Source organism: Linderina pennispora (genome assembly GCF_002104995.1).
Source record: "Linderina pennispora strain ATCC 12442 chromosome Unknown DL89scaffold_6, whole genome shotgun sequence".
NCBI classification, from domain to species: domain Eukaryota; kingdom Fungi; phylum Kickxellomycota; class Kickxellomycetes; order Kickxellales; family Kickxellaceae; genus Linderina; species Linderina pennispora.
The window spans coordinates 75,795-102,436 of record NW_024468254.1 but is presented as its reverse complement, the minus strand read 5'-3'; the positions used below and the strand labels follow the sequence as shown (position 1 = coordinate 102,436).

The following is a 26,642-nucleotide window of genomic DNA, read 5'->3' as shown; positions in this document are numbered from 1 at the left end:
ATTCGAAATCCAGAAAAGCTCTTTGCTCTTGCTTCTTAAGCACGCATCTAAAATATATTTGCTCTTTATTCTTCATACTCGCCTTTCTCTCTTTTTATATGCGCACCATCACCCTGATATCCCGTAGCACTGTAGCCTTGGCTACCCCATTGGCTGTGCGGCAGGGTGGTGGAGATAGTGGTGGAGTGTTTCTGAGCTCTCAAATAATCTTATCGATAGTGGTGACAGCGGTGGCTCAATCACTGGTAGGCAATAGGTTGCAGAATCACTTGCCAGTTGTTAGTTTATTGGAGACTAAATTTTCACCAAATAGCAGCTCGTCATATAAAGGAAACTGCATCTTCAACAACCTTGTAATATCTTCAAACCTGGGTAATAATTATGGATCCACCCAGCTCCGACTGTGACAGCCACAGTAATATTGGAACCATGGTGCCACTCTGCCATTCCCTTCCTACATACCTCTAAGTATTTTCAAAGCGAAGGTATTTTATGATAATGTAGACTCATTCGAGCGACTAGATCTACAAATGTTTTGGCAGGTCATGAGAGGTAGCTAACACTACTAATTGTCGAACGCTCATCGGATATCTACCACGTGTAGCTAATATCAGCTAGTCATTAAAGCTGAGATAAAAAAAAGAATATTCAGCTCAATGCAACCAGTGCACTGAGTGCAAAGTATTCTAACCTGCAGCTGTGGTCTCTGATAGAAAAATGTATACCTCTAGTGTGTTCGAGAGGCGGCTTTTGTAGTATAAAATATGCGCACAGCCCGAAGGAGCAGATCAGTGCATATGTGCATATGACCCATGCCAATATAATAATTGCGCTTTGCAATACCTTGGCTAATTGCCCCCTTATAGAAAACAGTGCCACCGTGTAGGCGATAAAACGATTCCCATCAAACACCCGGTATCATACGACCACAATATTCTCCAAATGACATCGTTGTGCATTGTTGCAGGAAATCGACTGCTTTAGGAATGCGGAAGATATTACGAAAATTGGCGCAGGAGCGCAAATTTGCTCTCACAGCACGCCAATTAATACCACTGGTCAAAATGGAGGCCGTACATATGTTAATCCTGTGTTGGGCATAAGCAGAAATACTCATAGACGGAAACCCGCATGCTCTGAATTGAAAGATTCTGGCACCTAAATGTGGTTAATGGTATGAGCAAATCGTATCCGGAAAAATCACAGAATGGGGTCTCAGGTAAGACTGACAGAACAGCAACAGTGCTTGCGTGTGCGTGGAGGTATATGTGTAGTTCCAATTTAAAGGGGAGGGGCAGATGGCCCAGGTGTACTTCTTTTAAAAGGAATACAGCTATAGGTCACTCTTGCACATGGTTCAATTTTCATCCTTTCTCCTGGTTTTTCTTATCCTCATCTAATTATATTGCATAAAAGCGCTAGATACTATTATCACAAATGAAAACCGATCCAGTTGATGCACTAGACACCGCAGCAATTATAGTTGGATCGGTGCTCTACACCTGTACATCAGTGCTTGTTGCATACGCATGGCTTCACCACAGATACTTGCCGCTACGGGCAAAGAATCTGAATCTCGCAACACTAATGCTTTTTTGTGGTATACTCTGGTTTATTGCCGATATCCCAACTAATGGTCACATCATCATTACTGGAGCATGGTCAAAATGCAAAGCCTGGCATCTGTGGGTGCGGCTGATTTTCGGCTATTCGTTCTCTATGTGCGTACTGGCACGGCTATACGCCCTGCACTGTGTGTTTATGCTTCATCGCCCGTTCCGCGGGTTTGCGGTCATGACTCCTATTATGTGTGGTGGTGCGGTTCTAATTATTTATTGTTTGGTTGGCCAGCTCATTCCCGGCAGACTTACCATCGAATACATTGTGGAAACACAAATCTGCAGATATGCAACTCCGTTCCTGGCCACAAATATCGCACTTCTGTGGATAATTTGGGTGTTCATTCTATTCTACATGATCAAAAATCCGCGGCATCCACGCCAGTTTCAACGAGTGGCGCGAGTCTGTCATCATTTTTGTTCTTACGCTGGTATCGCTATTGCAGACCACGATCACACCTGCAGTCCACACGGACTATACGCGGATCCAGGCCATGCGTGTAGCTGCTACCTGGATCGACTTTACCAACGGGAATTTGACAATCTGGATTATTCTGGCGCCACCTTTGTATCAGTGTCTGTTCCACCGCGACAAATATCTGCAGATGTGGCTGAGAAAGCTTGAGCGTGATGGGCTGAAGCACGCGTACGACATTTCTGACAAGCATAGACCAAACGATGAATTTTACCCGCCTCCGCCGGACAGCGACATGAGCTCATACCAGTTTCCGCTTCGGGGAGAGAAGCTGCCAGGTCCTCAAACTCGGGTGGCCACACAGTATGGCGATGTATACGGACTTGGACAAGAGCGCACCACACTAACACTGAACCGAACAGTGTTTAGTAACTCATTTGATTCTTTAACCGATGGAGGTGTTGACAGTCCTAGAAGGCTTGTTTAGGAAATAGTCAATATTTATTAAAATACTCACAGTGGATGTGCTCAAATCTAACTGTATCTAATGCAAATACATGCCACAGGTCGATGATAGGACCAAGAAATCAGACACGCTTTGGATGTCTACCATATGAATAATTCTAACGTTGTAAACAGATGATATATGGTGCTTTATGTGCTGCTAAGGTACTATTGAACAATTTCTTTTACTATTTGAGGTGGATATAGTTGAATGAGCTCTTGGGAACAGTACGTGTGCCGTACGTGTGGCGCTTGTAGTTGTACTCCTCAATAGTGACCATGTCCCCAGAAACCTTGGCGACCCACACAACATGTCCGAACTTGCTGCCACGATCGGTCTGGCCCACAGCTCCCGGCTTAGGCGTGTTATTTACAGTGACGCCTGAGGCACGCGCCGCATCGTCCCACTGGTTGGCATTGCCCCAAGCATTGCCCTTGTAGCGGTTGTGGAAGTTGATTCCCAGACGCGAGTTGATGCGCCAGGCAACGAAGCTGACACACTGGCACGAGTAGTACCGCCATTTGTCGACGATGTCGCATCTTCCCTTGTACGGGTAGTCGTCGGCCATTGGACCTGCGGACCCCGATTCACCACCGCCACCGGTGTTTCCGCTGTCGTTGCCTCCACCAGTAGTACCACCATCAGTGTTGCCTCCGCCAGCAGACTCGCATTTGCCAACGACATAGCCACTGGTGCCTGTTTTAATATAGTAGTCAGCGACATAGCAGCCATGCTGTGTCTTGCCCCAGAGTGATCCGCCCTTGATAACTTCGCCAGAAGCCTGGCACGAAAGGGTGACATCATCGCCAGTGTTGTATGTGCGGGCAACGCTGTTACTGGTTCCCGGACCAGTGCGACAGTTGACACCATTGCCCTTGATGGCATAGCCAGAGACAAGCTGTGACGAAGCGAGGAGGGTAGAAACGCTGAGCGTGACGATAGCCGAGAACTTCATTTGGGAGTATAAGCAAGTATATTTTTTGTTGAAATGATTTTTGTTGGTATGGTTTGGAAGTCTTTTGAAAGGATGCCAGTGGGGGTTTTATATCCGCCACCAGTGCACCGTCGGACCATCTATTTTTGGAATAGCATCTTTGTTGCGATGGATCCTAGAGAACCTGCTTACTTCAAGTAATACAGTCCCTATCGACCGGTTTCTGCAAAAGAGGAGCTAGCCAAAAGCCTGATCTGTATTCAGCAGAAAGGAGAGAATGTAAAAGGACACTTGTTCTAAGGAACTTCATGACAGTTCTATTTTTGGACATGCATAAAGAAGTATCAGACCGGTTTATCCATCAAGGCAGCGCATGCATGCATCAATTTTGCATGCCATGCAATTCTATGACTACGCTGATTAGTTTATTTTTAGGTCACAATCCCTCACAGCGACAGAAACCCCTGCTAAGCATGCTGCCATAAGCAGTTATTTATAGTCCATCTCGTTAAGATTTGCTGGTTTCAGCCTATGACCGAAATAATGAATAGATTATCAATGGCAAAATAACAAAAAGAAACGTGGGGCCTGCAGGAGTCGAACCAACAACCTTTCGCTCTGGAGGCGAACGCGCTACCATTGCGCCAAGGCCCCGCGCAGTAGTTGCACTCGCGGAATCTGAAACTCCGCCACAAAAAATCAGTACAGATGAGCATTCGAGCGCGTCACCCCAGAGGGGCGTCTAATATCTATACTGTCACAGCCCCACTAGATATCTCCATTGGTTCAGCACAAGAGCTGCTCTCATTGTCGGTCGGCCTGATAACTTCCATGGCGTCATCATGGTGGTCATCACTAGCTGCGCAACACTTTTAGGATATTTATCTATGAGCACCTATTGAATAAGGCTATATAGCTCTTCTGGTGGTTATGCAATATTTGTGGGTTTATTTTATAAATTAATTTGTCTTATGAACATGCGTAAGCGGTAGTATTTGGGCCACAATGGACCCAGTCTGTATAGACTGATTCAAGAGACTGTATCAGTGCTAAGGGCCCTAAGAACCATGCAAGCCAGATAACTTTTAATAAAGAGTTCTTAATGCTATGCATCTGCAATACAGCAAAACTGAGCAGCATCATTTCTCTTCTTACTTGCCTATTGAATTTCTCAAATGAATATTACCCGCAGCACTACTGTCATAAAGACATCACTTGGTGGTATTGGCTTCCGTGATTCTATGTTGCCCCGCCTAGAGCAATTTGTACACAGCGTCATTATCATCAAAGAGCATACATACATGCTTGCACGATGGATATTACTCCATCAACTAGCTGACGATGATGCTTTTGACCCTTCAATACTTGTGAAAAAGGGATTCTTACGTTTTATGTATTCATTTATCACAACCTGAAGGCAGATGCGACCATATCTGCCAAGGATTTCGTCAACCGGAAGGACAGGCCAGAGCTGTCGAATGCAGATTTCGGTGATGTAATTAGATATCATATTTATGCCTATCTATTACATAATGGCAATATCGAGCTACATGGTGTATGCGACATGAATCAAGTAGCAACATACATGGATACCGAGCTGATGACAGCATACAAGAACAACATTGTGTTGCACTATGGCACTTGCCTACAGCGGATTCTGGCCAAATTGATTGATATTCGCAGCCGCAAAAACACACAGCACAGCACAATGGGCAATGTGTCCAAGGCCGAGTTCAATAATGCATGTCAAATGTGTGTTTATACACCTGCACAGAAGCTCCGCCAGGCAGTTGCCTCTAGGCACCCTGATCTCAGTGTGCTCACCCCACCGATGCTTGCGATCTACAACAAGCTGGCACCAGTCCTTAATGCCTATGATGCCAAGTACAGATTCGCCAAAGACAGCCGATACTATGATGCCAAGGTAAATCCACTCAAGCATCTGCGTGCATACATTCGCCTATGCCAGCTTATCGAGAATGAGCAGCTTGGCAAGTCTCCCCCCAATGCTTGCCTCTGCGGACATCATGGATCCCAGGCCATGTGCGCTTAGACAAGCAAATAATCAAGCAGGTGTTTATTTCGAAAACACGTGAGCAGGTTACAGAGGTCAACGCAGCAAAGCGGGTAGCAACAGAGGCAAGGAAAGCAGCAGAAAATGGTGAAAATTGGCCAAGAAGGCTGCACACGAAGCAGCAAAGATGCCATCAGATGAAACAGAGGCCGCTGCAGCAACTGCAGCAGTAGCAGCAGACATTCCCGCATGTTCCCAACCCGCGGCCCTACCAGAGATCGAAGAACCCAACTGTGAAGTGCCATGGCCTTCTCCGCTGTACAAGCGAGTCATGTAAGCGGACCATGGCGCAATACAGGCGAGCCTATTCGTCTCGGCTCTTGAACCGCGATCTCGCAGCAGTTCTAAACTTCAGACTCATTTTCCAGTCACTCTGTGATTCAGGCAGTATTCCTGGACGGTTCCGTCGTTCTACGGCCATTGCTGCCAATGCTTCTGGCACCACTCTGGCAACAAAGAGGCCGCGCAAGAGGCGTGCAGCAGCAGCAGGCTATTCTGCTGCCAGCAGCAGCGAACCAGCGCTGAAGCGCTTGCGATGAGCAGGCCATCAAGATGGGAGATGTCCATGACCGCCATTGCACCAACAACCATCCGACACGTTCAAATGATCGGTTCGCCGTGATGCTTTTATCGACGTGCCAACCCATGCTGATTAGCAGCCGAGTTCGCATCGCAAGCAGAGTATTTCTAGTAGCTCGGTAAAGATCATCACACCTGCCCGGTTCCACACAGACGAGGTTTGGCCGGAGTCGTATTCAGCAGCTATAATCTGCTTTATTGGTCCGAAAGCTCACAAGCCAAGCCGACAATCATGTCGAAAAAAGAGGGGAGGAATGGTAAACGCGAACCCGCATATTATTGCAATGTCGATTATTTTTCAGACGTTAGCTTGCAACATTGACACAAGCGATTGTCTATGAAGTGTGATGTGCGTTCATGTTTCCTTTTTGGATGTGCAGTTAATATTACAATTGCTTGTATCATATCCAGGTGGAGCGTTTCCTAGTTGGCTGAAATGTGCGTTTTTCTTTTTTAGCCAACCGTGCTGGGTGAGGAAATGGCACCCTGGTAATGCTTGATCTATTCATTGTTGGTTCCTTTTCAATAGGGAATGGGGGAAAGGACTCCGCATTTCGAACAGACACGAAACAGGTTTTCAGAACATTCCACAGCTCAATGCGTGCATGTACTGGTCACTAATAGTGAGATGTGCAAGTGATGGACTGGTGATTCTCTGTTATTTCCTGAGCTCAATAAGCAAATCGCTAATTTGCAACATGCCTGAGCGGTGATTCGCGAGCTCAGATGGTGGTGAAGTATGAGTCCGCTCGCTGGCGGTGTCTCCTAGCCGAGTGCCCGTGAGTGAACCAATGTGGCTCCTCCCACTGAGAACAGGGAGGAGACACTGGCTTTCTTTTCAACATCGCTTTGTTTTTATTTTATCTTTTGCTTCAAGGATTTGCTCAAAGGGCGACACGCCGGTGGCCGATGATATCCCGGGACTCCCACTGCTAGGCCATTAGCTGTGGCTTGCAATAGTGCGACTAAGAGATGCAGAAAGAGATGGAGGCAGGAGAGCAACAGTGGATCAGCTGTGGCAGGAGATAGAAAAGGATTCGTAGTGTCGGTGTATGGCACTCCACTGGCACAGCATTGAGCACGCTTGCCAGGATCACCTGCATGAGTCGCCTCTGCCCAGCCACAGTCGTGGTGGAGGGGGTCCACAACTCCAGTATAAAAGGCTGTGGGTGTGGCAAGTGCCTTCATCTAGCAGTAGTGTCTTGGACTCCATTATTTTTCTACAAATCCATTACATTTATTCCTGTTTCACGCTAGCCTCTTTATTTGTCTTATGAGAGCGGATGAGCATATAAAACAACGATCTCAAGCTACCACCACTGCGCTACCACCACAAGACATGTCTGCTACCATCTTCGACTACAACCCCAACATCTTCTTGCCGACAGCATTTGAAATCTCCCCTGATGCCTCGCTTCCGATGAATTTTGCAACCATGCAGCTTTCCACGCCGCCTGGGATATCTGAGACCCAGCTGAGTGTATATGCACAGATAGCTCGCATGGCTCATCTGACAGCTTTCCACACTGGTCTAAATGGCGACGTAACTCTGCCGACAATGTCGCCATCGCTAATGACACCTCTGGTTCCGCTGTTCAACCGCCGCATATCGTCGTCATCAGCCGCGCCACGCCTGATGTCTCCGCCAGCCTCGGGGATAATGCCTGGACTACAGGACGGTGTAGTGTTCAGCGATATCCCATTTGCCTTCTCACCAATAATCAGCGCAGCAGCCACCAACCCAGTACTTGTCCCGCCGGTTTCTCCTACAGCTGCCACATTCACCAGACGCCGCCGCAACGCCATCCTCGTTAGCCGGCCGGCTGGTGCCCACAGACCGTGCAGTCCAGAGAAGAAGAGAATGAAGAAGTTGTCGCCGTCGCCATCATCGCCATCACCACCGCTCTCTGGACAGCGCCGGATGTGCAGAGAGCATAGCAGGAGCCCTGGTCCGTACGAATATGGCAGGATTGGTTCACGTGTGTACACGCAGGAGGTGAGCAATGTTCTCAACGAGTGGCTGGATGCGCACAAGGACGATCCGTATCCGTCGGCCGGAGCCAAGCGGCAGCTGATGCGCGAAACCGGGCTGACAAAGATGCAGCTCAAGAACTGGTTCTGCAACGTGCGCCGCCGCAAGCTATCGGGCGCTATCAAGCGGTCGCGCTCGACCAAAAAGACTACTCAGTGAACTCAACGACAACATGCATACTGCTTGCATCGTGCAGTTATTTGCTACAACGCAGCATTCTGTTTTGTTCTGTCATTTTTATTTTGTACCATTTAAAATACCGACTTACGCACCGTCTTCATCACCTGTCTCACATGCTATCGCCATTACTCTTTTGCGCAGCACCATAACCAAAATAGCAAGTGCCTAATTATAGATTGCGGTGTCTGACCCAATCTGTTGGTGGAGGGGGCTCAGATCCCGGTAATGTGCGCAAAAAATAATGGGCTGTTCCTAAAAATACTCAGGCGTGTATGCCGCTTGCACATGAAGGTCCGTCGAGTATGCCCCAAAGCAAAATAAAACGCCAAGCGTCAAGAGATAGAAAGGAGCTAGAGGCAAGAGCTAGTGGCCAGCTCGAAAGATATCAACTTCTATAAAAAAAATTAGGGAGGCGCTGTTGGTAGTCGATTTGCGCAAATTGGAACGGCAATGACAACCGATGCGGATGTATAGGGGATAAATATCACCGTTGTTTAAAAATGATAGATCGCATGCATGCTGCAGCCTGGCCCAACGTGCAACATGATCTCCCTGAGGCACAGGGGATAACGGCGGTGGCGGTGGAGGTCATGTATAAATATCCTGGCCGCTGCAGAGCAGAGCAGTCCAAATGCCGTTCGCTTTTTCCTGGTCCACATCGCCCCCTTCGTCCCCTTCTCCGTTTCACCGACCATATCCTCGTATTTATACTGCTTTCTTGTACATTTGTATTCCCCTTTTTCTTATTCTCATTATACATATCGCTTTACAACCTTCCCTGGCGATAGACATGTGCCATTCATTTCTCTCAAAGCTGCGCCTGGACGCCGCCCGGATATTCTTCGTGTGCTCATACTGCAGCAAAACGTACTCGTCCTACGAGGAGTGGCAAGAGCACACGGCGCTCGCACACCAAAACTCATTTCCGTACTGACCCTAGCCACTGGTCGACCATTGCGTCGCCGAAAACAAACCTTAGCTCGCGCTCCGCCGACTGCATCGAGTCGGACCCGTGAAACGAATTGCGGGTGTCGGTCAGGCCGAAACGCGCACGTAGGGACGCCGGCTGCGCCAGACGCATGCGCACTGGGTGTGTCAGGCCAAGCATGGCGCGCCAGTCGGCGATTGCGTGCGGTCCGCGCAGAGCCATCGCCAGGATCGGCCCACTGGTCATGTAGCCGACCAGGCGGCCAAAGAAGAAACGGCCCTGGTGTTCGCTGTAGAATTGTGTGGCGCGCGCAGTCGTCCAAAAGTCTGTTTTCTGGTGGATGATCGATAGTGCTGGGTTTGCTGATATCTCGTGTATGATCTGCTGTACTGCGGACGGGTTTGCGAGCAGGTCGGGCTTGAGCAGGGCCAGTGTTAGCTGGGGCTGTGCCGAGACTGCCTTGGTCGATAGAGTCCGAATTGCACAGCTCATTTGATTTTAATGTAATATGATAAGAAGTAATATTCGACAACAATAATGTAGTGACTTTTTTTATAAAAGGAAAACGAATCTGTAAATTTTTTTAGAGGTACCCATTGCCGTTTCTTTTGGGAAACCCGCTCTTTCACGCCTGACGATCAGCCGATCGCCTCGATACCACTTGGTACTCGCCGTTCGACAGAGTCTGTCCAATGGAACCGATCTCAAACTCCTCGTCAGCACCATCCACGTCTTTATGCAGCTTGTTGCGTTTTAAGTACGAGATATGGAATCCAATTGCGATGCTCACCACAGTGACTACGAGCGCCAGCACTCCTAGCATTATCGGCAGGTCCCACGTGTTCTCAGTTGCTCCCGGCTCGGTCTGTTTCCTGCATACGCGGATAGTAGTAAACAGCGGCAGAATCAGCATCAAAATAGTCAACGGAACCGACGCCAGCCCCCACACTGCGGCGGCAGCGATCGGATTCCGGATCCGTTGCCGCAGGAATGCCCGCCAGGACGCCAGCCTCTCCATATCGTCGTCGAGCAAAAGATATCCATAGGGAACGCACAGCGCTGCCACGACACGGGCAAACAGAGGCACGGTGCACGCAATTACCTTGACGGTCGGCCCGCTCACCAGAGCTACTGATTCGTCGCGGTGGATGATGGCAATGGGCACGAATAGCAGCCAGCCAATGATGGGGAGAAATGCGTTTGTGCGGCTGATGAGCCAGAACCGGTGGTTGCTAAACTGGCGCAAAGGCACCGAGTAGCAGAGCCATGCAAAGAAAACAGGGATCCAGAGCGCCTGCAAGGGGCGGTCGTGCGGCGGCCAAAAGTTGTCTGCCATCCAGCGCTTAATCATGCCTGCGTCCATGCTTGTGGATTACGTAATTGGGAGAGTCGGAGGGAAGGGAGGATAGCAGAAGGAGGTTGCCAGGGATTAATGGGCGGGCTTTTTCTGAGGATACGAGGAAGGAAGAAGGCGTATTTGGAGGGTCGTGTGTCCGTGAAAGGGAGGGAATCTTGTATTCAGGGAGGGAGCTGGGTGGCGTGGAGATGGATAAGACACAGTGGCATGTAGGGAGGCTACGCAGGCCATATAAATGGTGCTCACCAGGAGCAAACACGAGCAGGAAACCAAACAGCACCGCAAGTCACATACGTCGGACGTCTTGGCGCAAAGTTACAAGCAGTGCCCGATGATCTTGTATAAAAAAATTACTTGGCAGCATGCTGAATAATATGCACTCCTTTCGCCAAGAGCGTGAGAAGTCTCTGTTTAAACTAGGGAACTCCGGGCATGAGTAACATCCAGGAACATCCTGGCACCTTGGCAAAGGGGAAAATTACTCGAAATGTACCTTGCCTGTCTTCTTTGCCAAGTACTCTAAAGTGATCCGAAAAAAACCTGACTATGCAATGCATGGGGCGCCAAGTAGACAAGATGGTCTCAAAAAGGTGTAAATCGTAAACAACACAGATAAGAATAAACGGTCTCAACAACAATAAAAAAAAAGCCTGAACCGGTCCCTGGTTTCAGTTAATATGCGAATGCTGGCGTCGATGCCCGCCACCACTGGACCAGAACTTGCCTCTGCTGGCCCACCCCGCGCAATTTCTGGCCTTGCGCTTTTCTCTCTCTGTCCTCTGCTCAAACGATACCCACGCCATGATCCGGTTCTCCACGGGGTCTCTGACGCTATAGACAAGGTTGACCAGCACGTTCAGGCACACGGCGATGGCGGTGAAGATAATCCACTGGAACCAAAACACGGCCTTGCTCATCAGGAAGGTAAACACGCCCAGCACATAGTAGCCCTCGGACGGGCCGGACGGGTAGATGTGGCTGAGAACGCCGTTCCACCCGAACCACAGCACCAGCGTCAAAATCACGCCGATATGCGTAAACACCACCCACCGGCGCACGTCGATATAGGCGATCTTGACGGTCGCTATCAGAACCATGGTGCCGTAAACGACCAGGCTGTTGGTGTACTGGTCGTTGGTGGACATGTCGTGGCCCAAATTCAGGCGTGTCGCAAACGGGAAGAGCGAGGCCACGATCGAGTGCAGGAAGCCGATAAACACGACCTTGCGCAAAAACAGCGGCACAGTAAACAGGTGGTTCGCAGGCCCCATGTCCTTGTACAATTCCGGGTACGTCAGCAGGGTCTGCGGCTGCAGATCCTGCTCGAAAATGCCGACCACCAGCACCGGCAGGATGGAAAACAGCGTGTTGTACATGGACAGCGTCCAGCTCTCAAACAAAGACGTGCCCGAGAAGCCCGTGTAGAACTGGAAGATCAGCTGGGTGACGTAGAACGCCATGCACTTGTAGAAGGTGCCCATGACAAAGGTCGACACGCGCACGTAGCTCCACCGGCCGTGCACCAGCAAGAGCTTTTGCAGGAAGCGGAACTGCGCAATCGAAAAGTCGGCTGCCCGGCTCGCCTGTAGGCCCTCCTGGCCCGCAATGCCAATGCCGACATGGGCCTCCTGGATCATGGCGATGTCGTTGCCGCCGTCGCCGATCGCCAGCGTGACCATAAAGTCGTCGTTGTTGTGATGCAGCAGGTTTGCCAGCGGATTCCGGCTCTTCTTGCGCGTCTGCTCGTCGCAGCCACCCTCGCACCGCACGCGCATGTTGTGCACGATCAGGGCCTTTTGCGCTGGGCTGACGCGCGAGCACACCACGGCATCGCACAGTGTGCCCAGCGACAAGAACCTGTCCAGCAGCTCCGGGTGCTTCTCGAGCTCCGCCAGCGTCTCGCCATCGACCACCACCGCCAGCGACGCGTCTGAGTTCAGCTTGCCATTGTCGGGCTCCAGCAGCGGCTGCTGCTGCTTCGCCTGACGTACAGCCGTTGCTCCGGATGTCCGCCCAATGGCGGAGTCAGAAATCTGGTCTGCTCCGCCAACCACAGTGGTCGGGGTGCCCTCGTGGTCAGCAGAGACCGGTGACTCCAGATACTCCCTCTGCTTCCCCGCTGGGCCGTCATCTGTGGTGTCCCACACTGGCGCCTGCAGTGTCGCGTGCTGGGCGTTCAGTGGGGCGCCCACAGCAAAATCGATATCGTCGTCATCGTCGCCCTGCTGCTTTTCAAGCACAGCGGGCTGCTTCTCGCGCCGCCGTCTCCTCATAGCGCCGCCATCGCGGAAGGCCCGGAAGACATCCAGCTTCGATCCAAAGGTCTTGAGTCCACGCATCATCTTCTGCATACGCGTGCGGCGCTCGAACCGCTCATCGGTGGACTCGGGCAGGCGCTGGGCAACATCTAGGGCCTGGCACAAAACTTTCTCCAGGCGCTCGTACTCGCTGACCCCCTGCATGACCAGCAGCAGCATCTTGCCCGAGTGCTGCTCGACCGTGTCGGCATCAAGCCGAGTCACCTCCACGGTGTCGGTGTCGATGAGCCGGCACGACTTTGCGATATTGATGGCGGTCTCGACCTTGTCGCCGGTCAGCATCCACACACGGATGCCAGCCCGGCGGAGCTTGAAGATGGTCTCGGGCACGCCGTCCTGCAGCCGGTCCTCGATGGCCGAGACACCGGTAAGCAAAAGGTCGTTCTCGATCTCCTCGCACGCCAGCTCGACTTGCGCCTGGCGGTTGGCCAGAGCCGTGGTTGCCGTCAGGTACTTGAGATGCCAGGCTTCGTAGACTTGCGGCTGGATCTCCTTGTGGGCATACACTAGCGTCCGCAGGCCCTCGGTCGAAAACTGGTGCAGGGCCTCCAGCGACCGCGCCCGTGCCCACTCCTCCTCCTCCCGCGTCGGCGTCACAAACGACTGCGGGATCTCCGGCTGCCCCTGGTCCATCACATTGACGCTGCTGGCAATGCTGTCGCGCGAGTCCCGCAGAACCCCAAACACATTCTGGTGCGTCGGATAGTCGATCTCGTCGGCTGACAGATGGTCGCCAAATAGCCCGGGCGGTGTAATATCGCTTTCCTCGCCCAGCCGCGACGCTGTCCGCCGCGCCTGCACCGGCGTGCTGACCAGGGCAGATTTGAGGAACTTGTCGATGTCGGCATTGCTGGCCTGCGACGACGTGCGCGAATGCAGGTAGGCGGCGCTGGGCCGCGACAGCGTGCGCTTCAGCGGGTAGCCAGCCGGCTTTGGCATAAACGACTGGGAACTGCTCGGGTCCGACACAAGCACGCCGGGCTCCACCAGCCGCGGCCACAGTGCGGAATCAGCACCCTTGGACACCATGACAATGCGGCCGTCCGGACACCGGTAGATCACCGACATGCGCTTGCGGGCACTCGAGAACTCCAGCACATCCAGAACCTCGTAGTTGCCCAGCCGGTCGGTTGGGTCGGGCGCCGGAACGCCGCGATCGAAGCTGGCATCAAGCTCGCCGCCACCCACCAGGGCGTTGAAATCTCGCATCCGCTCCGACGCTACCACGCGCAGCTGCACCAGGGGCCCGGCGCGGTTGTTCATCACGTAACCAAGCTCGGCCGCCGCCGCCACCAGCGCCTTCTCGTCAGGTGATGTCGCCTGGTAACCGGTGATTCGGCCGGTCAGCGGATCGCGGTCTGGCTGCACCGTGTGACACAGCGCCATGCTCCGCAGGAACCACTCGGCGCGGCTGCGGAACACCTGCGTTGGCGGCGCGCTCTCCATGATCTCACGCGACGACGGCAGAAGCTGCAAGTCGGACACCGGCGCGTCGTCCTTGGCTCGCGTGTGTTGCCGCGGGTCGTCGTCCGAGGAGATAATCAGGTCCGGATCCGACTCTGGCGTCCCCTGGCTCTCGACATCTGCATCATCAGACGTATCGGTCTGGTGGTCCAGCAGCGTCTCCGTCTCAAGGACAGTCGCGGGGGTGGCACTCGAGTAGTTGAACGACAGCGGCGTGTTGGGCCGCGACAGCGAATCCTCGGCGGTGGGCGATCTTAATACAGAAGCCGACAGCCCGCGTGAATGCTGGCTCAGACTCGAGCTCTGCCCGCTGTTCAGCCGATTAGTCACCGCGAGCTGCTGGAGCGTGCGTGACATTGTCGGATGTCCAGGCAGACTCTGCTGCCGCCGATGGTGCTGTTGCTGGTGCAGTCTCTGCGTGCGCAGTACTGGCGACATCGACCGGTCCCCGTTTCTGGGTGAGCCGTCGTTGCTGTTATTTGGCTGGGGCGTGGCATTCTTCTTTCTGGTCGGTTGCAGGCGGTCGAGATCTATATGCAGATACGAAAACCCAGCAACCATGACAGCGCGCAGCTTCATGATGTTCTCTGTCAGCGTACCGGTCTTGTCGGAGAACACATAGCGCACCATGCCCAAGTCCTCGTTAATCGCTGTTGTGCGGGCCTCCGCATGCGTGTCGGTCTCGGCATGGTACATGTCGACGTCTTGCTGGATGAACCAGCACTGGAAAATCTTGACTGCCTCCAGGGTCACGTACAGCGAGATCGGAATCAGCGCATTCATCATGACAATGTACCCAAAGACCAGCGCCGTGGCCGGCATACGCATGTGGTTCAGGTACCAGTGCCCATGGCGCTTTTTGTTGTTCCAGTGGATGCCCAGCGCCGAGAACACAAAACACAGGGCCAGCAGAAGCAGAAACACCAGCACCACGATGCGGTTCGTGATCCGCTGCACCTGCGGCGCCTTGGTGCGGATATTCCGGGTCGCATTCAGCCGCAGCCGCGTCTGCTCGCCCGAATACACTACCTGGGCATACACATATGCGGTATTGCGCAGAACCGAGCCGCGCAGAAGCAGCTGGTTGGGCGTCAGCGCATAGCGCTCACCGTTGACCTCCATGAACCCTTCAAAGTTGTACAGCTCGGCCGACGGCGGCTCCACATAGGTGAAGGCATTGAAGGCCGCCAGCTGCTCGGCTGTCTGGATCTGCGAGTTGGTCGCCTCCAGCGCCTGCTTCTGCTTCAGCGTGGTCTCACCGTCCAGTGCTGCTGTCTCAACAAAGCACGTGCCGTCGAATCCCGTCGACGCAATCACCACGCAGTCAGCGGGAATCCACTCGTCCTTGACAATCATCAGCATGTCGCCAACTTGGACGTCCTCCCACTTTTTGCGCTTCCACCGGCAGCTCATGTTGTCGGGCAGGGGGTTCTCAGGCAGCTCGTCGTCACCGATGGCCGACTGCTCCTCAACCACGTCGTTGAAGGCTACTGTTGGACCGGTGCGCTTCGGCGGCGGCTGGACCGGCAATGCAGGCATGCTGAGGTCAGTGCCAGGCGTCATTGATATCCTCGACAGACCGCGGCGATGCGAAAACGGCGTGTGTATGGCGCTGCCCTCCAGGATGGCCTCTAGATCCTCGTCCCCGTCCTCGTCCTCGTTGTCCCTCCGGGTATTATGGTTGTTGGTCGTCTGGTTGCTGCGCCAGCTGCGAAGGCTGATGACTCCCTTGTTCAGGCGCGCTCTTAGTGTCTCCTCATTTCGCAGCTCCTCCTCGTCGTCCGAGTCCTCGAGCTCGCGCTGCTTCCGCCGCTTCTCTGCCAGCCGCGACACAACCGCTTCCTTCACCGTCGACCCTATCCGCAGAGTCGAGCCGGCAATGCGCTTTGCCCTATCCAGCGTCGACCGCCCCAGCTCATGGATGCTCTGCGAGCTGCGCATGCGGAAGCTGTGGATGCTGTGCGACCCGCGGTGCCGCAAATCCCGCAGCCGGAACGTCAGCCGCTGCTCCTTGTCATGTATTTTGACTTTCAGTACGCGCGTGCGCTGCGTGTTTTCTGCGTGATCCATGCGGTGTCGCCGCAGGTCATCGAACCCCTCATGTGCTATCGACAGGCTGACAAACACACACAGCGGTAATAGCGTGCTCCACCGGCCCGTAGTCGACCACCCGGGAACCTGCTGCAGCGCTGCGATAAACAGAAAATACACGTTGGCCACCTTGGAAAACTGAGCCGCCAGCTGGGCCGGCAGGAATGTCAGCACGTTGTAGCGCGCGGTCGAAATTGCGTTTTTCGGGTAGTCGTACGAAACCTCGTAGTGCACTCGCTTGGTCAGCGATGCGGGCACCGTAATGACCTCGTCCGGGTACCGCATGCGCTGGCGGAACGAATGCCCACCCATCCAGTCATCTGACACAGGGTCCAGAAAAAACCCTGGGGTGGGAATCGTAATCACCGAGTCAGCCGCCGCCTGCTGTTGCTGTAGAGCCTCGTTGTCGTCAACGTCCGTAGCCGCTGACACACCGCCCTCCATGCTGTGAACTGGCGACAGCATATCTCCCAGCTGCGAGTATCTGCGGGACTCCGACGAGCCTTGCGCTGCATCTCCAACCGACGCCCCGCGCGATGGAATCTTGCCCAGGTGCGAGATCTCCATCGACAGCCGCTTCAATCCTGCCAGAGCGCCGCTGCCAGATCCGTATTCGCGCGACCCGTGGCGCGACAGCCCTGTGGGGATTGACCCGTGGCTGTATCGTCGCGCCCGTCTTGCCCGCACCGCTGCCCGATCACGCACAGCCTCCACAAAGCCACGGGACGTCTGCTCAGCCACCTCCTCGTGCTGATGCTGCCGCTGGTATGCCCGCGGATCCACCATGCGCAGGACTCGTGCCGTCACGCTGCGCAGCCGCCCATAGTGAGGCACTTTGGTCATTTTCCCGCCCTTCGCCATCTCTGCTGCTGTTGCTGTTGCTGGTGTCTGCGGGAACCGTGTCGCCCCACCCGATGTTGGTGATGGCGGCATGCTCTGCGATCCGCCCAGGTTCTGGGTGCGGAGCCGTGTGTCTATCGGAGGCAGGTCAATCGGCCCGCGCATCGAGGTGCGTCGTGCTGCAGATGTGCTGTTCTGCGTGGCTCGCCGGCGCGGAAGCTCTCGCAGCTCCATCGAAGTGGGCCTGCTGCTGCCGCTGCCGCCAGGTAACCCCATGGTTGATTTTTGGTGTGCTTGGTTGCTTGCTAATGAGACAAATGCAATGCTAATAATACGAATATCAGGCGCAATAATAGAAGAAAATCTGGGGTGGGGGTGAGAAGAAAAAAAGCACAGCTGATTGATGGCAAGTGTGGTGGCGGAGAAGAGGGGGGAATTCTTTGGGCCGCGCGCTTTGTCCCTCGTCGCATTTTTTCTCTTTGGTCAGTCAGGCTTTTTTTATATTACTGACCACTGGCACTGCCGGCCGGTAGAGTGGAGTAAAAAATCTCGTTTTTGTCGAGGACCACACACTATTCCGCCCATCTCCTCGGTGTGACAGGCAGTTGCAGGAACAGGATTAAAATCCCTCTCCGCCAATTCCTATTTGCGGAAGGCACAACAGACAACGGTGATAAGGTGGTTTTTGCTTTAATATCTCTACCAAGCCGGCGCCCAGACCTCGCCCATGCATATATTGCGCCTGCCCGATGCTCGCGATCGGCCAATATTTGCTTCCGCCCCATGATCTGTGATGCTCCCCGACATACCCAGTCAACAGCGACCACCAGAAGATCTGGGAGGTGCGAGTGCATCACCGAGAAACTGCCCGCCCCTTCCACACAGAGCAGTGCCGCCAGATCTTGCCTGGGCCGAGGCCGTCAACCCTCTCCCGCAGCTTCTTGGGGAGGCTTCATGCATTCGCACCATCGGAGTTTTAGCACCTTGCGCGTACTGTCTGAACGGCAAGGGGGTGCGCGGAGACATGAGCTAGTTGATACATGCCAAGGCTGGGCGTGTGACCGCCACGCTCCCCTCCCCCAATACTCGCACTGTTTACTCGGCAAATCTCATTGTCGGTATACACTGCTGAATGGACATGATGGGCCAGTATTTAAAGTACGCAGTGCATCCGGGCACAAACAGCAGCACTCAGCCCCTCGCCGAGATGTCACAAACAGCATGTGCCATGTGTATTTGCCGGGTGATGATGGCATGCATGGGACAGTCGTACACACAGCCCAGTTGCGCCCAATCCACCCCTAAAATAAACGCGCCCCGTCACGCGCCCACCTCCCCTCCAGCTACATCATCCATACGCCAGCCCGAACAATACGAAATCAACCTGTTGAAACCTGAGAAATCTAATCAATTGCTCGCCTATGCTGACGCCTCCTCGACAGAGTCCTGGATTGTCCTGGTTGCCACTCCGCCAAGCTCCTCCTTCAGCCCGTTGCCCGGGTAGAAAGCCCTGACCGCAACCGGCTCTGGGCGGGTCTTTGAAATCACATAATACACCGTGCCAATGGTGCCGATGACGCCCAGCCACATCTTGGTCACGCGCTTCCACCCTGGCGACGCATACCGCGTCGGCGCCCACATGTTGAAGATCTCGTCCTGCTCTAGAATCGGCTCGCCAAAGTTGCGCCGCATCTGCCGGTCCCACCACCCGCGCTGGGGCCGGTCCTCCGCGAACCGCTGTGGCAGATTCGGGTAATCGCCGATTTGAGGCTCAGGGTCAACATACAGCTTAGCCTTGTACTGCGACTGGAAGCGCACGCCCATCAGGGCCTGGCGCGCCGGCTGTACGGTACGAATAAGTGCGCGGTTCATTTGTCGAAATATAGAGGGTTAGAAATGATGTGTAGAGAAGAATCAGCTGCCGAAAATTAAAAGAGGACTGTCTGAATTCCACCACCCGCCAGAAAACAATCTCTAGAGATCATAGATAGCGCTGCCAATTCGAGAATCTCGCCTGCAGAGACCCCGGATTACTGATCAGCAGAATCAGCGACAGCAATCAAGCCCAGCCACGTGCTTTGAAGGCAAGTGTGGTGTGACGTCTGGGGTTTGCAGCTGAGGCTGCTGCTTTTTTTCCGGGTTGGTCTGTACTACCACCACCTCAGCATTTCTCTACTTCCACCATCATACACAATGCGGCGCGGAGTAGGAGTCGGCGGGCTCCGGCGAATGGAAGCCGAGCGCGCAGCACTCTCCAGCAAAGGCACAGAGCTCGCCCAGCGGGAGATTTCAAAGCTTCAGGAGCAAATCACGGTAATGCGCAACAACCTCGAGGAATTCGTGCGCGACCACCAGAAGGACATCAGGTCGAACCCCGTGTTCCGCGTGCAAGTCCAGCGTATGTGCCAGGTAATAGGAATCGACCCTCTGGCCTCGCGCAAGGGCTACCTGGCCGAGCTCCTGGGTGTTGGCGACTTTTACTGCGAGCTTGGCATCCAGATTATTGACGTGTGTGTGGCCACACGGGCCCTCAATGGTGGCCTGATTGAGGTCGAGGAGCTGCGACGGCGACTCGAGAAGCGGAGGATACGTGGCAGCGAGCCGGTCATCGAAGAAGACATCAAGCGTGCAATCAAGCAGCTAGCGCCGCTGCATGGCGGGTACCGGATTGTGAGCTTTGGTGACAGGAAGATGGTGAAGAGCGTTGGACGGGAGCTGAACTTGGATCAGACCACTGTGCTTGGTCTGGCCGTGCGTGGCCACTTCACACTGCAGGATGTGCAGAGCGGGTTGGGGTGGGACACAGACAGGATACAGACATGCGTGGACGATATGCTTCGGACAGGCATTGTGTGGGTCGATGAGGGCACCAAGGAGACCGAATACTGGGTTCCTGCGTTTAGTATAAAGAGCATGTAATATGTGAACAACAATTCCTTTTATTTTTTTCGCAGTGGTTCAACCACTAGACGTACATAGCATTAAGATGGAGGACAGGGCTCGGGAAGGAAGAGAAAGTATGCGATGCTCTACAGCGCTAAATTCTCTGCTAACCCGGAAAAGATGTCCAAATGTTCCACGAGGTCCGTAGCAAAGGAGAGGACGTTAGGGCATGTGCAGACAAAGACGCATCACGCATTCATGCCTTAGACCCAGTCACAGACGATGCTGTCGCCGTTGGCCTTGCACTTGGTCTCACCGGGGCAGCTAGTGACGGTGTCCCAGACACCCCAGACGCAGGTCTGGAAGCCAGAGCCATCAGCCGCGCACCGCATAGCACCGTGCGTGCAGGCACCGCCGGCAGGCTGGGTGGGGATGGGAGCAGCAGTGGTAGGGCCAGGACCAGGGGCAGCAGTGGTGGGCGGGACAGGGGTGGCAGTCGGGGCAGGTCTAACCGAGGACGTCACAGCCGGGGCGCTGGAGGTCGGGACAGGGGCCGGGGCCGACGGGGTGTGGCCGACCGGGGGAGCGACCGAGGTGTACGACGGAGCAGCCGAGGTGTACGACGGGGCAGCCGACGACGACGGAACCGGAGCGGGGCCAGTAGAGCCGTTACCAGTAACGGTGATCTGCTTGGCGTTCTTGTAGTGCTCAAGACCGGTGTCGTAGTTGCCGTTGAACTCGGGGATGGTCGGGTAGCCGTTGTGGTTGGCAATGGTGAGCTCCTTGCCAGTGAACGACTTGGACGAGCCCTTGATGGCGACATCAGCACAGTTGCTGTAGAACTCGCGGTTGCCGATGGCGTTGACCCAGGTCCACTGGAACACAGCCTTGTCGGAGCTCGGCAGATCGGTGGGCAGGTTGAACGTGTAGCTCGTCACCTGAGGAGTGTTGCTCGACGAGGGGCCGTTGAAGAAGCAGTACTTGAGCTCCTGGTGGACAACAACGAATGTCTTGCCGCCGTCGTACGACAGAGAGAACTCGCAGTGACCGCCACCGTGGGCAGCCGCGCCAGTCGGGTCAAACTTGACAGTGACCGACTGACCGGCAGTCCATGTCTCAACCGGGGTGTCGTACGGGGTCGTGTACTTGCACAGCGGCTGGCTGGCGCCCAGGGGAGCGTTCAGGTTGTAGTCGACCGACTGGCCCGCCGGGGGAGCAGGGCAGTTCTCGCCGTGCGGGGTCCACCGGGTGCACGGCTTAACCAGGGCCATGTGAGCGGTGGCCGTGGCAACAAGAGCAGCGATAGTAGAGATCTTGAAGAACATTATGTAATGTGATGTGGGGGACAGATGCGTAAGAAAGGTGGTTGTTTTGTATAGCTAGCTGTTTTTCAGGAGGATGAAACGTAGTGAACTGAATACGACCGGCGTAAACGTAGACACAAGCTGAGGGTATACGGGATGCGAAAAGGGGGTGGTAAAAAGAATGAACGAGGTTGTTAAAGAAAAAATCCATTCCGCCAGAAGGACCGGTTCGTGCTCTATTTAAGCTGCTCGCCTGCCTCCATCTCTGCCTTTTGCACATCCCCCGGCCAGGGCACATACTGGCCGCCATCTCTCTGCCAGTGAGGCATGAGCTATTTAGCAGCTGCAGCGGCCTGCCGTTTAGGATCTCGAACTGACATCGAAAGGGAAAACCTCGTGGCCAATGGGCCCCAACACACTCCAAAAAGCGCTCAAACATCGCATTCCTGTGTTGCGCTTTTTCGGCGTCAGGAATAGAAAGCGTCCTTGGAGGATGGCTGGGAGTGTGGAAAACGATGCATGCAAATCCCTGTTGCCGCCATTTGGAAGGCGATGTCATCTACCAGAAGACGGACTTGCATTTCCCAGCAAGCCAGACTGGCGCCGCTGCCAATTGCTGCTGTGCCTTTGTCAGCCTGCGCAGCGGTCTGCGGCGACCCACCCGCAGCTGGCCCACACAAAAATCGCTCAAATGCACCGCTGCAACCTTGGCAGCGGGCGCAAGAGATGTCAACCAGTGAGAGGGAAAGTGGTCCAAAAATAGGACGCTAGGGACGATGTGTTTGCTCCGCTCCCCGGCCTTATTGCAGATCCTCCTCTCATTTCGTCCTGGCACAAAGACACACCCTAGCCCCTCGATCGCTTCTCGCACGCTTGCCGGCTAACCCCCTGCTTCAAGAAAATCAAGACGCTGCCCGACGCACTGCGCAGTGGCGGTGGCCGCATTCTTGCCGGGTGTATGCTGTGCTTGCTAGCTCCTGTTGCAGTGCATCTGGGCCATGGTCAGCTTCTTGCGGGCTATGTGGCCACTGACATGTCGACTGACTCGGCTTTCGTGGAGACCCTTGCCTGGCCTGGTTTGCTGCTTGTTTATCACGCAAATGAGCGACTTCTGCATCGGTCTGCCGCCCACGCGGTCCCGCCAATATCCAAACAAATGGGTCCTTCTGGCCACCAATCTCGTCTCACCTATTGCTGTGGATTTTCTACTTTTTGGCAACCTCGCGACGTCTTTTGTGCGTCCACGGGGTGGATTAGGAGCCAATCCCAAACAAGCCCCTCAAAAACACTGCTTCACGACTCCTTTAACGAGCCCAGTCGGTTGATTCCCTTTTCTGCCAATGTAAACAACTCAGATACTGCTCCTCACAAACGACATCGCGCTTGTTATCGGAGTTATGCACAGGATATGTTGGGGATACGATATGTGAGAAGGCACGGCCCCTGCTCTTTGCACGCTGGTCCACATGGCGGTTTCATTATCTGGCATTCAGCCCACCCTGCCATGCGAACGCCTTTGCTATGTTCTGAAGAGAAAAGGGGCATTGCCGAATTCTGATCTGCCTCGGGCCCCGCAAAAGTACCCGCACTGGCCTCCGTGTTGCTGTTCTCTTGTTTGTAGTTTCATGGCAGCATACGAGCTCATTCCGACTCTACGTATTTGGGAATCGCATGGTAGCCCGACCCTCTTTTAACGCAAACAGACCCGAAAAGCGCACATCCTGCTTTTTCTGCAGCTCAGGCAAACCCATCTTCCACAATAGGCCACCTCCGCTAGCCGAAGCGCTATCGCTATGCCTGTGCTCGGGCAATATCAACACTGTTGATGTTTCTTTTATGGCTGCAGTTCAGTAAGCGAGCAGAATTGCGGGCTGGACACATGGCCATTTGAGCATACGTTATTGTCGTCAGTTCCTAGTAATATATACCGGCTGGGTTCAGCATTGGGCGAACTCCTGATTGATTACCGGCTGCTGGATCAGCTCATGCTTATGCACCACACATGCGCTACACGCTTGTGCATGAGCATGGTGTTGTCTCCTTTTGGTCAACTCAGTGCACTGCCCTCCTTCCCTTTCGGCCAATTTACATTTGTTTTTTGTGCACTCAATGCTTGCATTTATTGGCGGCTAGGCTTTCGACGTTGCCGATTCTATTGCCCGGCAACTGGGGCAGGTTTTCTGGCGCCTGTATGTGTGAAGTATGAGCTCACACCGTTAATATAGTTACTTCAGGAGCGGTGTTGTGCATATACGCCTTGTTTCCTCCTCCTCAAAGTCACTTTATCTACTTTTGTTACCTTCTTAGGTTCCATGTATCGATGGCAATTATGGCGCAAATAGGGTCATTGGAATGCCTCGTGCTTCGCTTCCTCATGTATTTGGGACCAAGGGTATTTTGTTTCGCCTGTCTCATGCCCGCATCGGTGCTCGTGCTTCTACTTTCGCCATTTGGATTGAAGAGATACAATGTGTTTGTCGCCACCAGATTAAGCAGATTAGCGTATATCACTATTGGCACGTTTTACATGCTATTCATCCAATGGGATTCAGGAAATACTTGGGGGCTGGTCAAGTGCACTCTCATGGGTTTGGTTGTATTCGCGAGAAATACCAGCATTAGGGTTGACATGTGGAAAGGGAGGTCAACCAAATTGCCGCTTTTTGCTAATAGGTTTCTCAATATATATGGCGCCGAGCTGAAAAGATACACTAATAGCCACCTACTTGCAATGTGGCAGGTCCATCACACTATGTCTGCCATTATGCATCCTATGAGAGGGTCAGTTATACTCACTGCTTCCTACGATATGTATCTACGGAGCACTAGCAAGAAAAGTCTATTTAGCGGCATATTTCATGTTGTAGGTCTAGAGCACACGGTGGGTGGCGTAGGGCATGAGAAAAAACGAACAAGAAATGAGTAGCGAAAAAACCTTATATGCGAATATGCGTGTAATTTTAGTTTATAGTCAGAACAAATATTCGAACAATAATGTATCGGTCCAAGAATATGCTAGCAGCATAAGCAAAGTATCAATAGAAAGCAACAAAGTCAAGTATTATATTGATGTAAAGAAAGCGGAAGAGAAGAAGGAAAGAGGAGGCGAGCACAAAGGTTTTATACCGTTGCTCAGGTGGCAGAGCCAAAAAGAAAAAAAGACAACAGGATGAAAGACTATGTAGTTCACAGTAATCGGATCTTGAGATTCTAATATTTCAGCTGACACCATTCCCATGCACCCTATCGCTGTCATTAATCTATCTGTTAACCTGGGGAATGAGTGGTTACAGAATATATGGAAAATAATGACTTTTCAAAAATTGACTGAGGGGAAGAAGGAAGGCTGGTCGTCTATCTGGGCCTTTGTACGTATGCGTTTCAGTCTTGTCTATGGTGGCGCAGGGGGACTCCGGACCCCGAATGTCAACACTATCGTTTCCAATTCGGCTGGTAGTTCAATAAAGCCACTAGCACGTGGGAGCCTTTGACAGAATATATCGGCTCGACCTGGAAGAGTCCGTACAAAGCAAATAGACGATATAGAGTGAAAAGTAAATTCGTTTGGTGGATATAAGGACGGCGAATATAAGCAACTTTGCCGTAATATCGGTCGAGGTTCATGCAAGGCATCTTGAAATAGTGTTGCCAGCAGCAATATTCAGAATCAATGGTGGGAATGCGCCAGACATCTTCATAAGCCATGCATCACTCAGGTTTGCGGGCAGCATTGACTTGCCACCAAGAAGGGAAGACAGTGTAGCCAGCTGATTAGCATTCAGGTAGAGGGGCCAGAGGGAGCAGGGTGTCGGTGTTAGCTTTGATTGTGGGTCAGTTCTTATTGACACACTGCATTGTAGCAGGTGAAGTCCAGACAATACAAGCAAAGACAGGTGAGACGAGAGTGGTAAGGAGAAGGAGGGTCTTGGTGAACAGCGTGATGGAGAGAGCGTCCTTAACTAGATAAGAAATATCTAGTTGTTATTGAGAAATTCTTGTTTGTGGTGTATATCAGTGTGCAAGTATGTTCGGATACAGCAAGTAACGGCTTTTGTAGCTTTTTATAACTGCTGGATTGGGATATGTGAAATACGAGAGCAGCCAGCTCAGTGCATCTTCACAGAATACGACCGAGTATCTGGCCGGTATAACGGGGTCGGGCATACGTTAGTGATTGCTGTCGCCGATCAATACCGTCGTATGTCTGCGTCTTTGTCTGCAAAGCGGAAGCAGGTTGCCACGAGATAAATATAGAAGTTCTATCGCAGCACATGGCAACCGCAATAATAATATGCTACCTTTCTAGTAATGTGTTTGGGTTTGAGCAATTTAGGTACCCTCCTTTGCTGCGTTGATGCCAGTCAAGGAAGCCCTGTCCCCCGATGCGAGCAAATTCGATGGCCGACAAGCGATCTGTTGTGAGAGATGTGTCATAAGATGCTTAAGGCAGTTGGAAGATGTGAGTACCAAGAAAATTCACTCGCTGGCACAGGCTTCAATACTAGCTAGCAAAAAGGTTATGATATCCAATTTGAAAATTTGCTCAAACAAACCTACAAAGAGTGGGCTTAATAGTAGAGCGGAATTATGGTAGAATCGGCCCTGGGCAACCGGTGCTCTGTGCAAATGTGCCAGGCTAAAATTAAGTGGAGGTGGCCAGGCAGGCATTGATGATGTCACCAGCAATAACGTCCAGGAGCGAGGGCGGAATAGCGCCAGGCAGCTGATGAAGCCACGCGTCGGTGGGGTTGGAGGGCAGAGTCGACTGGCCCGACAGCAGGGATGACAGGGAGGCCAGCTGCTCGGGGGTCAGGAGCAGAGGAGCCGAAGGGATGAGCGGGTCAGCCTTTGCCTTGATTTCAGCCCAGTGCTGCTTGGCACAGGCGAGGGTAGCGGGTGAGGTCCAGTCGATATCAGCGAGGGCAGCCGAGGCAAGGGCAGCGATGGAAACAAAGATCTTAGTGAACTGCATGGTGGAGGTTATTCTTGGGTAGACAGCGAAGAGTAGCTTGGGTGTGTGTTTATGACAATTTGGAATTGGGGAGTGGAGGACTGGTCTTATATACCTGCTAGCCCACCAAGTCCAGAGCAAGGCAATAGCAGCCATGGTCCATTCACC

At 53.1% G+C, this 26,642-nt stretch overlaps 10 protein-coding genes and 1 non-coding gene across 11 annotated transcripts; 3 read left to right on the top strand and 8 right to left on the bottom strand.

The window, feature by feature from the left end:
- Nucleotides 1-1,667: 1,667 nt before the first annotated feature.
- Nucleotides 1,668-2,587, top strand: DL89DRAFT_316145 (uncharacterized protein; the record flags this gene model as incomplete). Its single annotated transcript, XM_040891049.1, has 3 exons — nt 1,668-1,721; nt 1,905-2,022; nt 2,085-2,587. 3 exons carry the CDS (start codon nt 1,668-1,670, stop codon nt 2,519-2,521), a joined length of 609 nt encoding a protein of 202 aa, XP_040743533.1. The 3' UTR covers nt 2,522-2,587.
- Nucleotides 2,588-2,672: 85 nt separating this feature from the next.
- On the bottom strand, nt 2,673-3,551 carry DL89DRAFT_267139 (CHAP-domain-containing protein). Its single transcript, XM_040887376.1, has one exon. The coding sequence runs from the start codon at nt 3,492-3,494 to the stop codon at nt 2,727-2,729; it is 768 nt and encodes a 255-aa protein (XP_040743532.1). The 5' UTR covers nt 3,495-3,551; the 3' UTR covers nt 2,673-2,726.
- A 504-nt stretch (nt 3,552-4,055) lies between these two features.
- Nucleotides 4,056-4,127, bottom strand: DL89DRAFT_t65. Its single transcript has one exon. It is a non-coding gene; the product is annotated as a tRNA-Trp (tRNA).
- Nucleotides 4,128-6,986: 2,859 nt separating this feature from the next.
- DL89DRAFT_316141 (uncharacterized protein) lies at nt 6,987-8,317 on the top strand (the record flags this gene model as incomplete). Its single annotated transcript, XM_040891048.1, has 1 exon — nt 6,987-8,317. Exon 1 carries the CDS (start codon nt 7,400-7,402, stop codon nt 8,315-8,317), a length of 918 nt encoding a protein of 305 aa, XP_040743531.1. The 5' UTR covers nt 6,987-7,399.
- A 752-nt stretch (nt 8,318-9,069) lies between these two features.
- Nucleotides 9,070-9,801, bottom strand: DL89DRAFT_267125 (nucleoside diphosphate kinase). The gene has a single exon (XM_040887375.1). The coding sequence runs from the start codon at nt 9,756-9,758 to the stop codon at nt 9,258-9,260; it is 501 nt and encodes a 166-aa protein (XP_040743530.1). The 5' UTR covers nt 9,759-9,801; the 3' UTR covers nt 9,070-9,257.
- A 22-nt stretch (nt 9,802-9,823) lies between these two features.
- On the bottom strand, nt 9,824-11,042 carry DL89DRAFT_148670 (uncharacterized protein). Its single transcript, XM_040883508.1, has one exon. The coding sequence runs from the start codon at nt 10,627-10,629 to the stop codon at nt 9,892-9,894; it is 738 nt and encodes a 245-aa protein (XP_040743529.1). The 5' UTR covers nt 10,630-11,042; the 3' UTR covers nt 9,824-9,891.
- A 249-nt stretch (nt 11,043-11,291) lies between these two features.
- DL89DRAFT_223130 (phospholipid-translocating P-type ATPase) lies at nt 11,292-16,781 on the bottom strand (the record flags this gene model as incomplete). The annotated part of the gene is made up of 7 exons (XM_040884624.1): nt 11,292-12,350; nt 12,408-12,578; nt 13,077-13,511; nt 13,917-14,048; nt 14,130-14,514; nt 14,956-15,836; nt 16,434-16,781. 7 exons carry the CDS (start codon nt 16,779-16,781, stop codon nt 11,292-11,294), a joined length of 3,411 nt encoding a protein of 1,136 aa, XP_040743528.1.
- A 1,921-nt stretch (nt 16,782-18,702) lies between these two features.
- Nucleotides 18,703-19,162, bottom strand: DL89DRAFT_267122 (uncharacterized protein; the record flags this gene model as incomplete). The annotated part of the gene is made up of 1 exon (XM_040887374.1): nt 18,703-19,162. A coding segment is annotated over one exon (407 nt), but the record flags the coding sequence as incomplete, so codon positions are not given.
- Nucleotides 19,163-19,546: 384 nt separating this feature from the next.
- On the top strand, nt 19,547-20,283 carry DL89DRAFT_267121 (vacuolar-sorting protein SNF8). Its single transcript, XM_040887373.1, has one exon. The coding sequence runs from the start codon at nt 19,566-19,568 to the stop codon at nt 20,253-20,255; it is 690 nt and encodes a 229-aa protein (XP_040743526.1). The 5' UTR covers nt 19,547-19,565; the 3' UTR covers nt 20,256-20,283.
- On the bottom strand, nt 20,252-21,730 carry DL89DRAFT_267120 (uncharacterized protein). Its single transcript, XM_040887372.1, has one exon. It carries the CDS (start codon nt 21,542-21,544, stop codon nt 20,483-20,485), a length of 1,062 nt encoding a protein of 353 aa, XP_040743525.1. The 5' UTR covers nt 21,545-21,730; the 3' UTR covers nt 20,252-20,482.
- Nucleotides 21,731-26,065: 4,335 nt separating this feature from the next.
- On the bottom strand, nt 26,066-26,532 carry DL89DRAFT_267114 (uncharacterized protein). The gene has a single exon (XM_040887371.1). It carries the CDS (start codon nt 26,493-26,495, stop codon nt 26,166-26,168), a length of 330 nt encoding a protein of 109 aa, XP_040743524.1. The 5' UTR covers nt 26,496-26,532; the 3' UTR covers nt 26,066-26,165.
- Between the last annotated feature and the right edge of the window lie 110 nt (nt 26,533-26,642).

Excerpts from the sequence above, each read along its gene's own strand:
- DL89DRAFT_148670 (XM_040883508.1), bottom strand. The coding sequence starts at position 10,629 with ATGGACGCAGGCATGATTAAGCGCTGGATGGCAGACAACTTTTGGCCG.
- DL89DRAFT_267139 (XM_040887376.1), bottom strand. The coding sequence starts at position 3,494 with ATGAAGTTCTCGGCTATCGTCACGCTCAGCGTTTCTACCCTCCTCGCT.
- DL89DRAFT_267121 (XM_040887373.1), top strand. The coding sequence starts at position 19,566 with ATGGAAGCCGAGCGCGCAGCACTCTCCAGCAAAGGCACAGAGCTCGCC.
- DL89DRAFT_267120 (XM_040887372.1), bottom strand. The coding sequence starts at position 21,544 with ATGTTCTTCAAGATCTCTACTATCGCTGCTCTTGTTGCCACGGCCACC.
- DL89DRAFT_267114 (XM_040887371.1), bottom strand. The coding sequence starts at position 26,495 with ATGCAGTTCACTAAGATCTTTGTTTCCATCGCTGCCCTTGCCTCGGCT.
- DL89DRAFT_267125 (XM_040887375.1), bottom strand. The coding sequence starts at position 9,758 with ATGAGCTGTGCAATTCGGACTCTATCGACCAAGGCAGTCTCGGCACAG.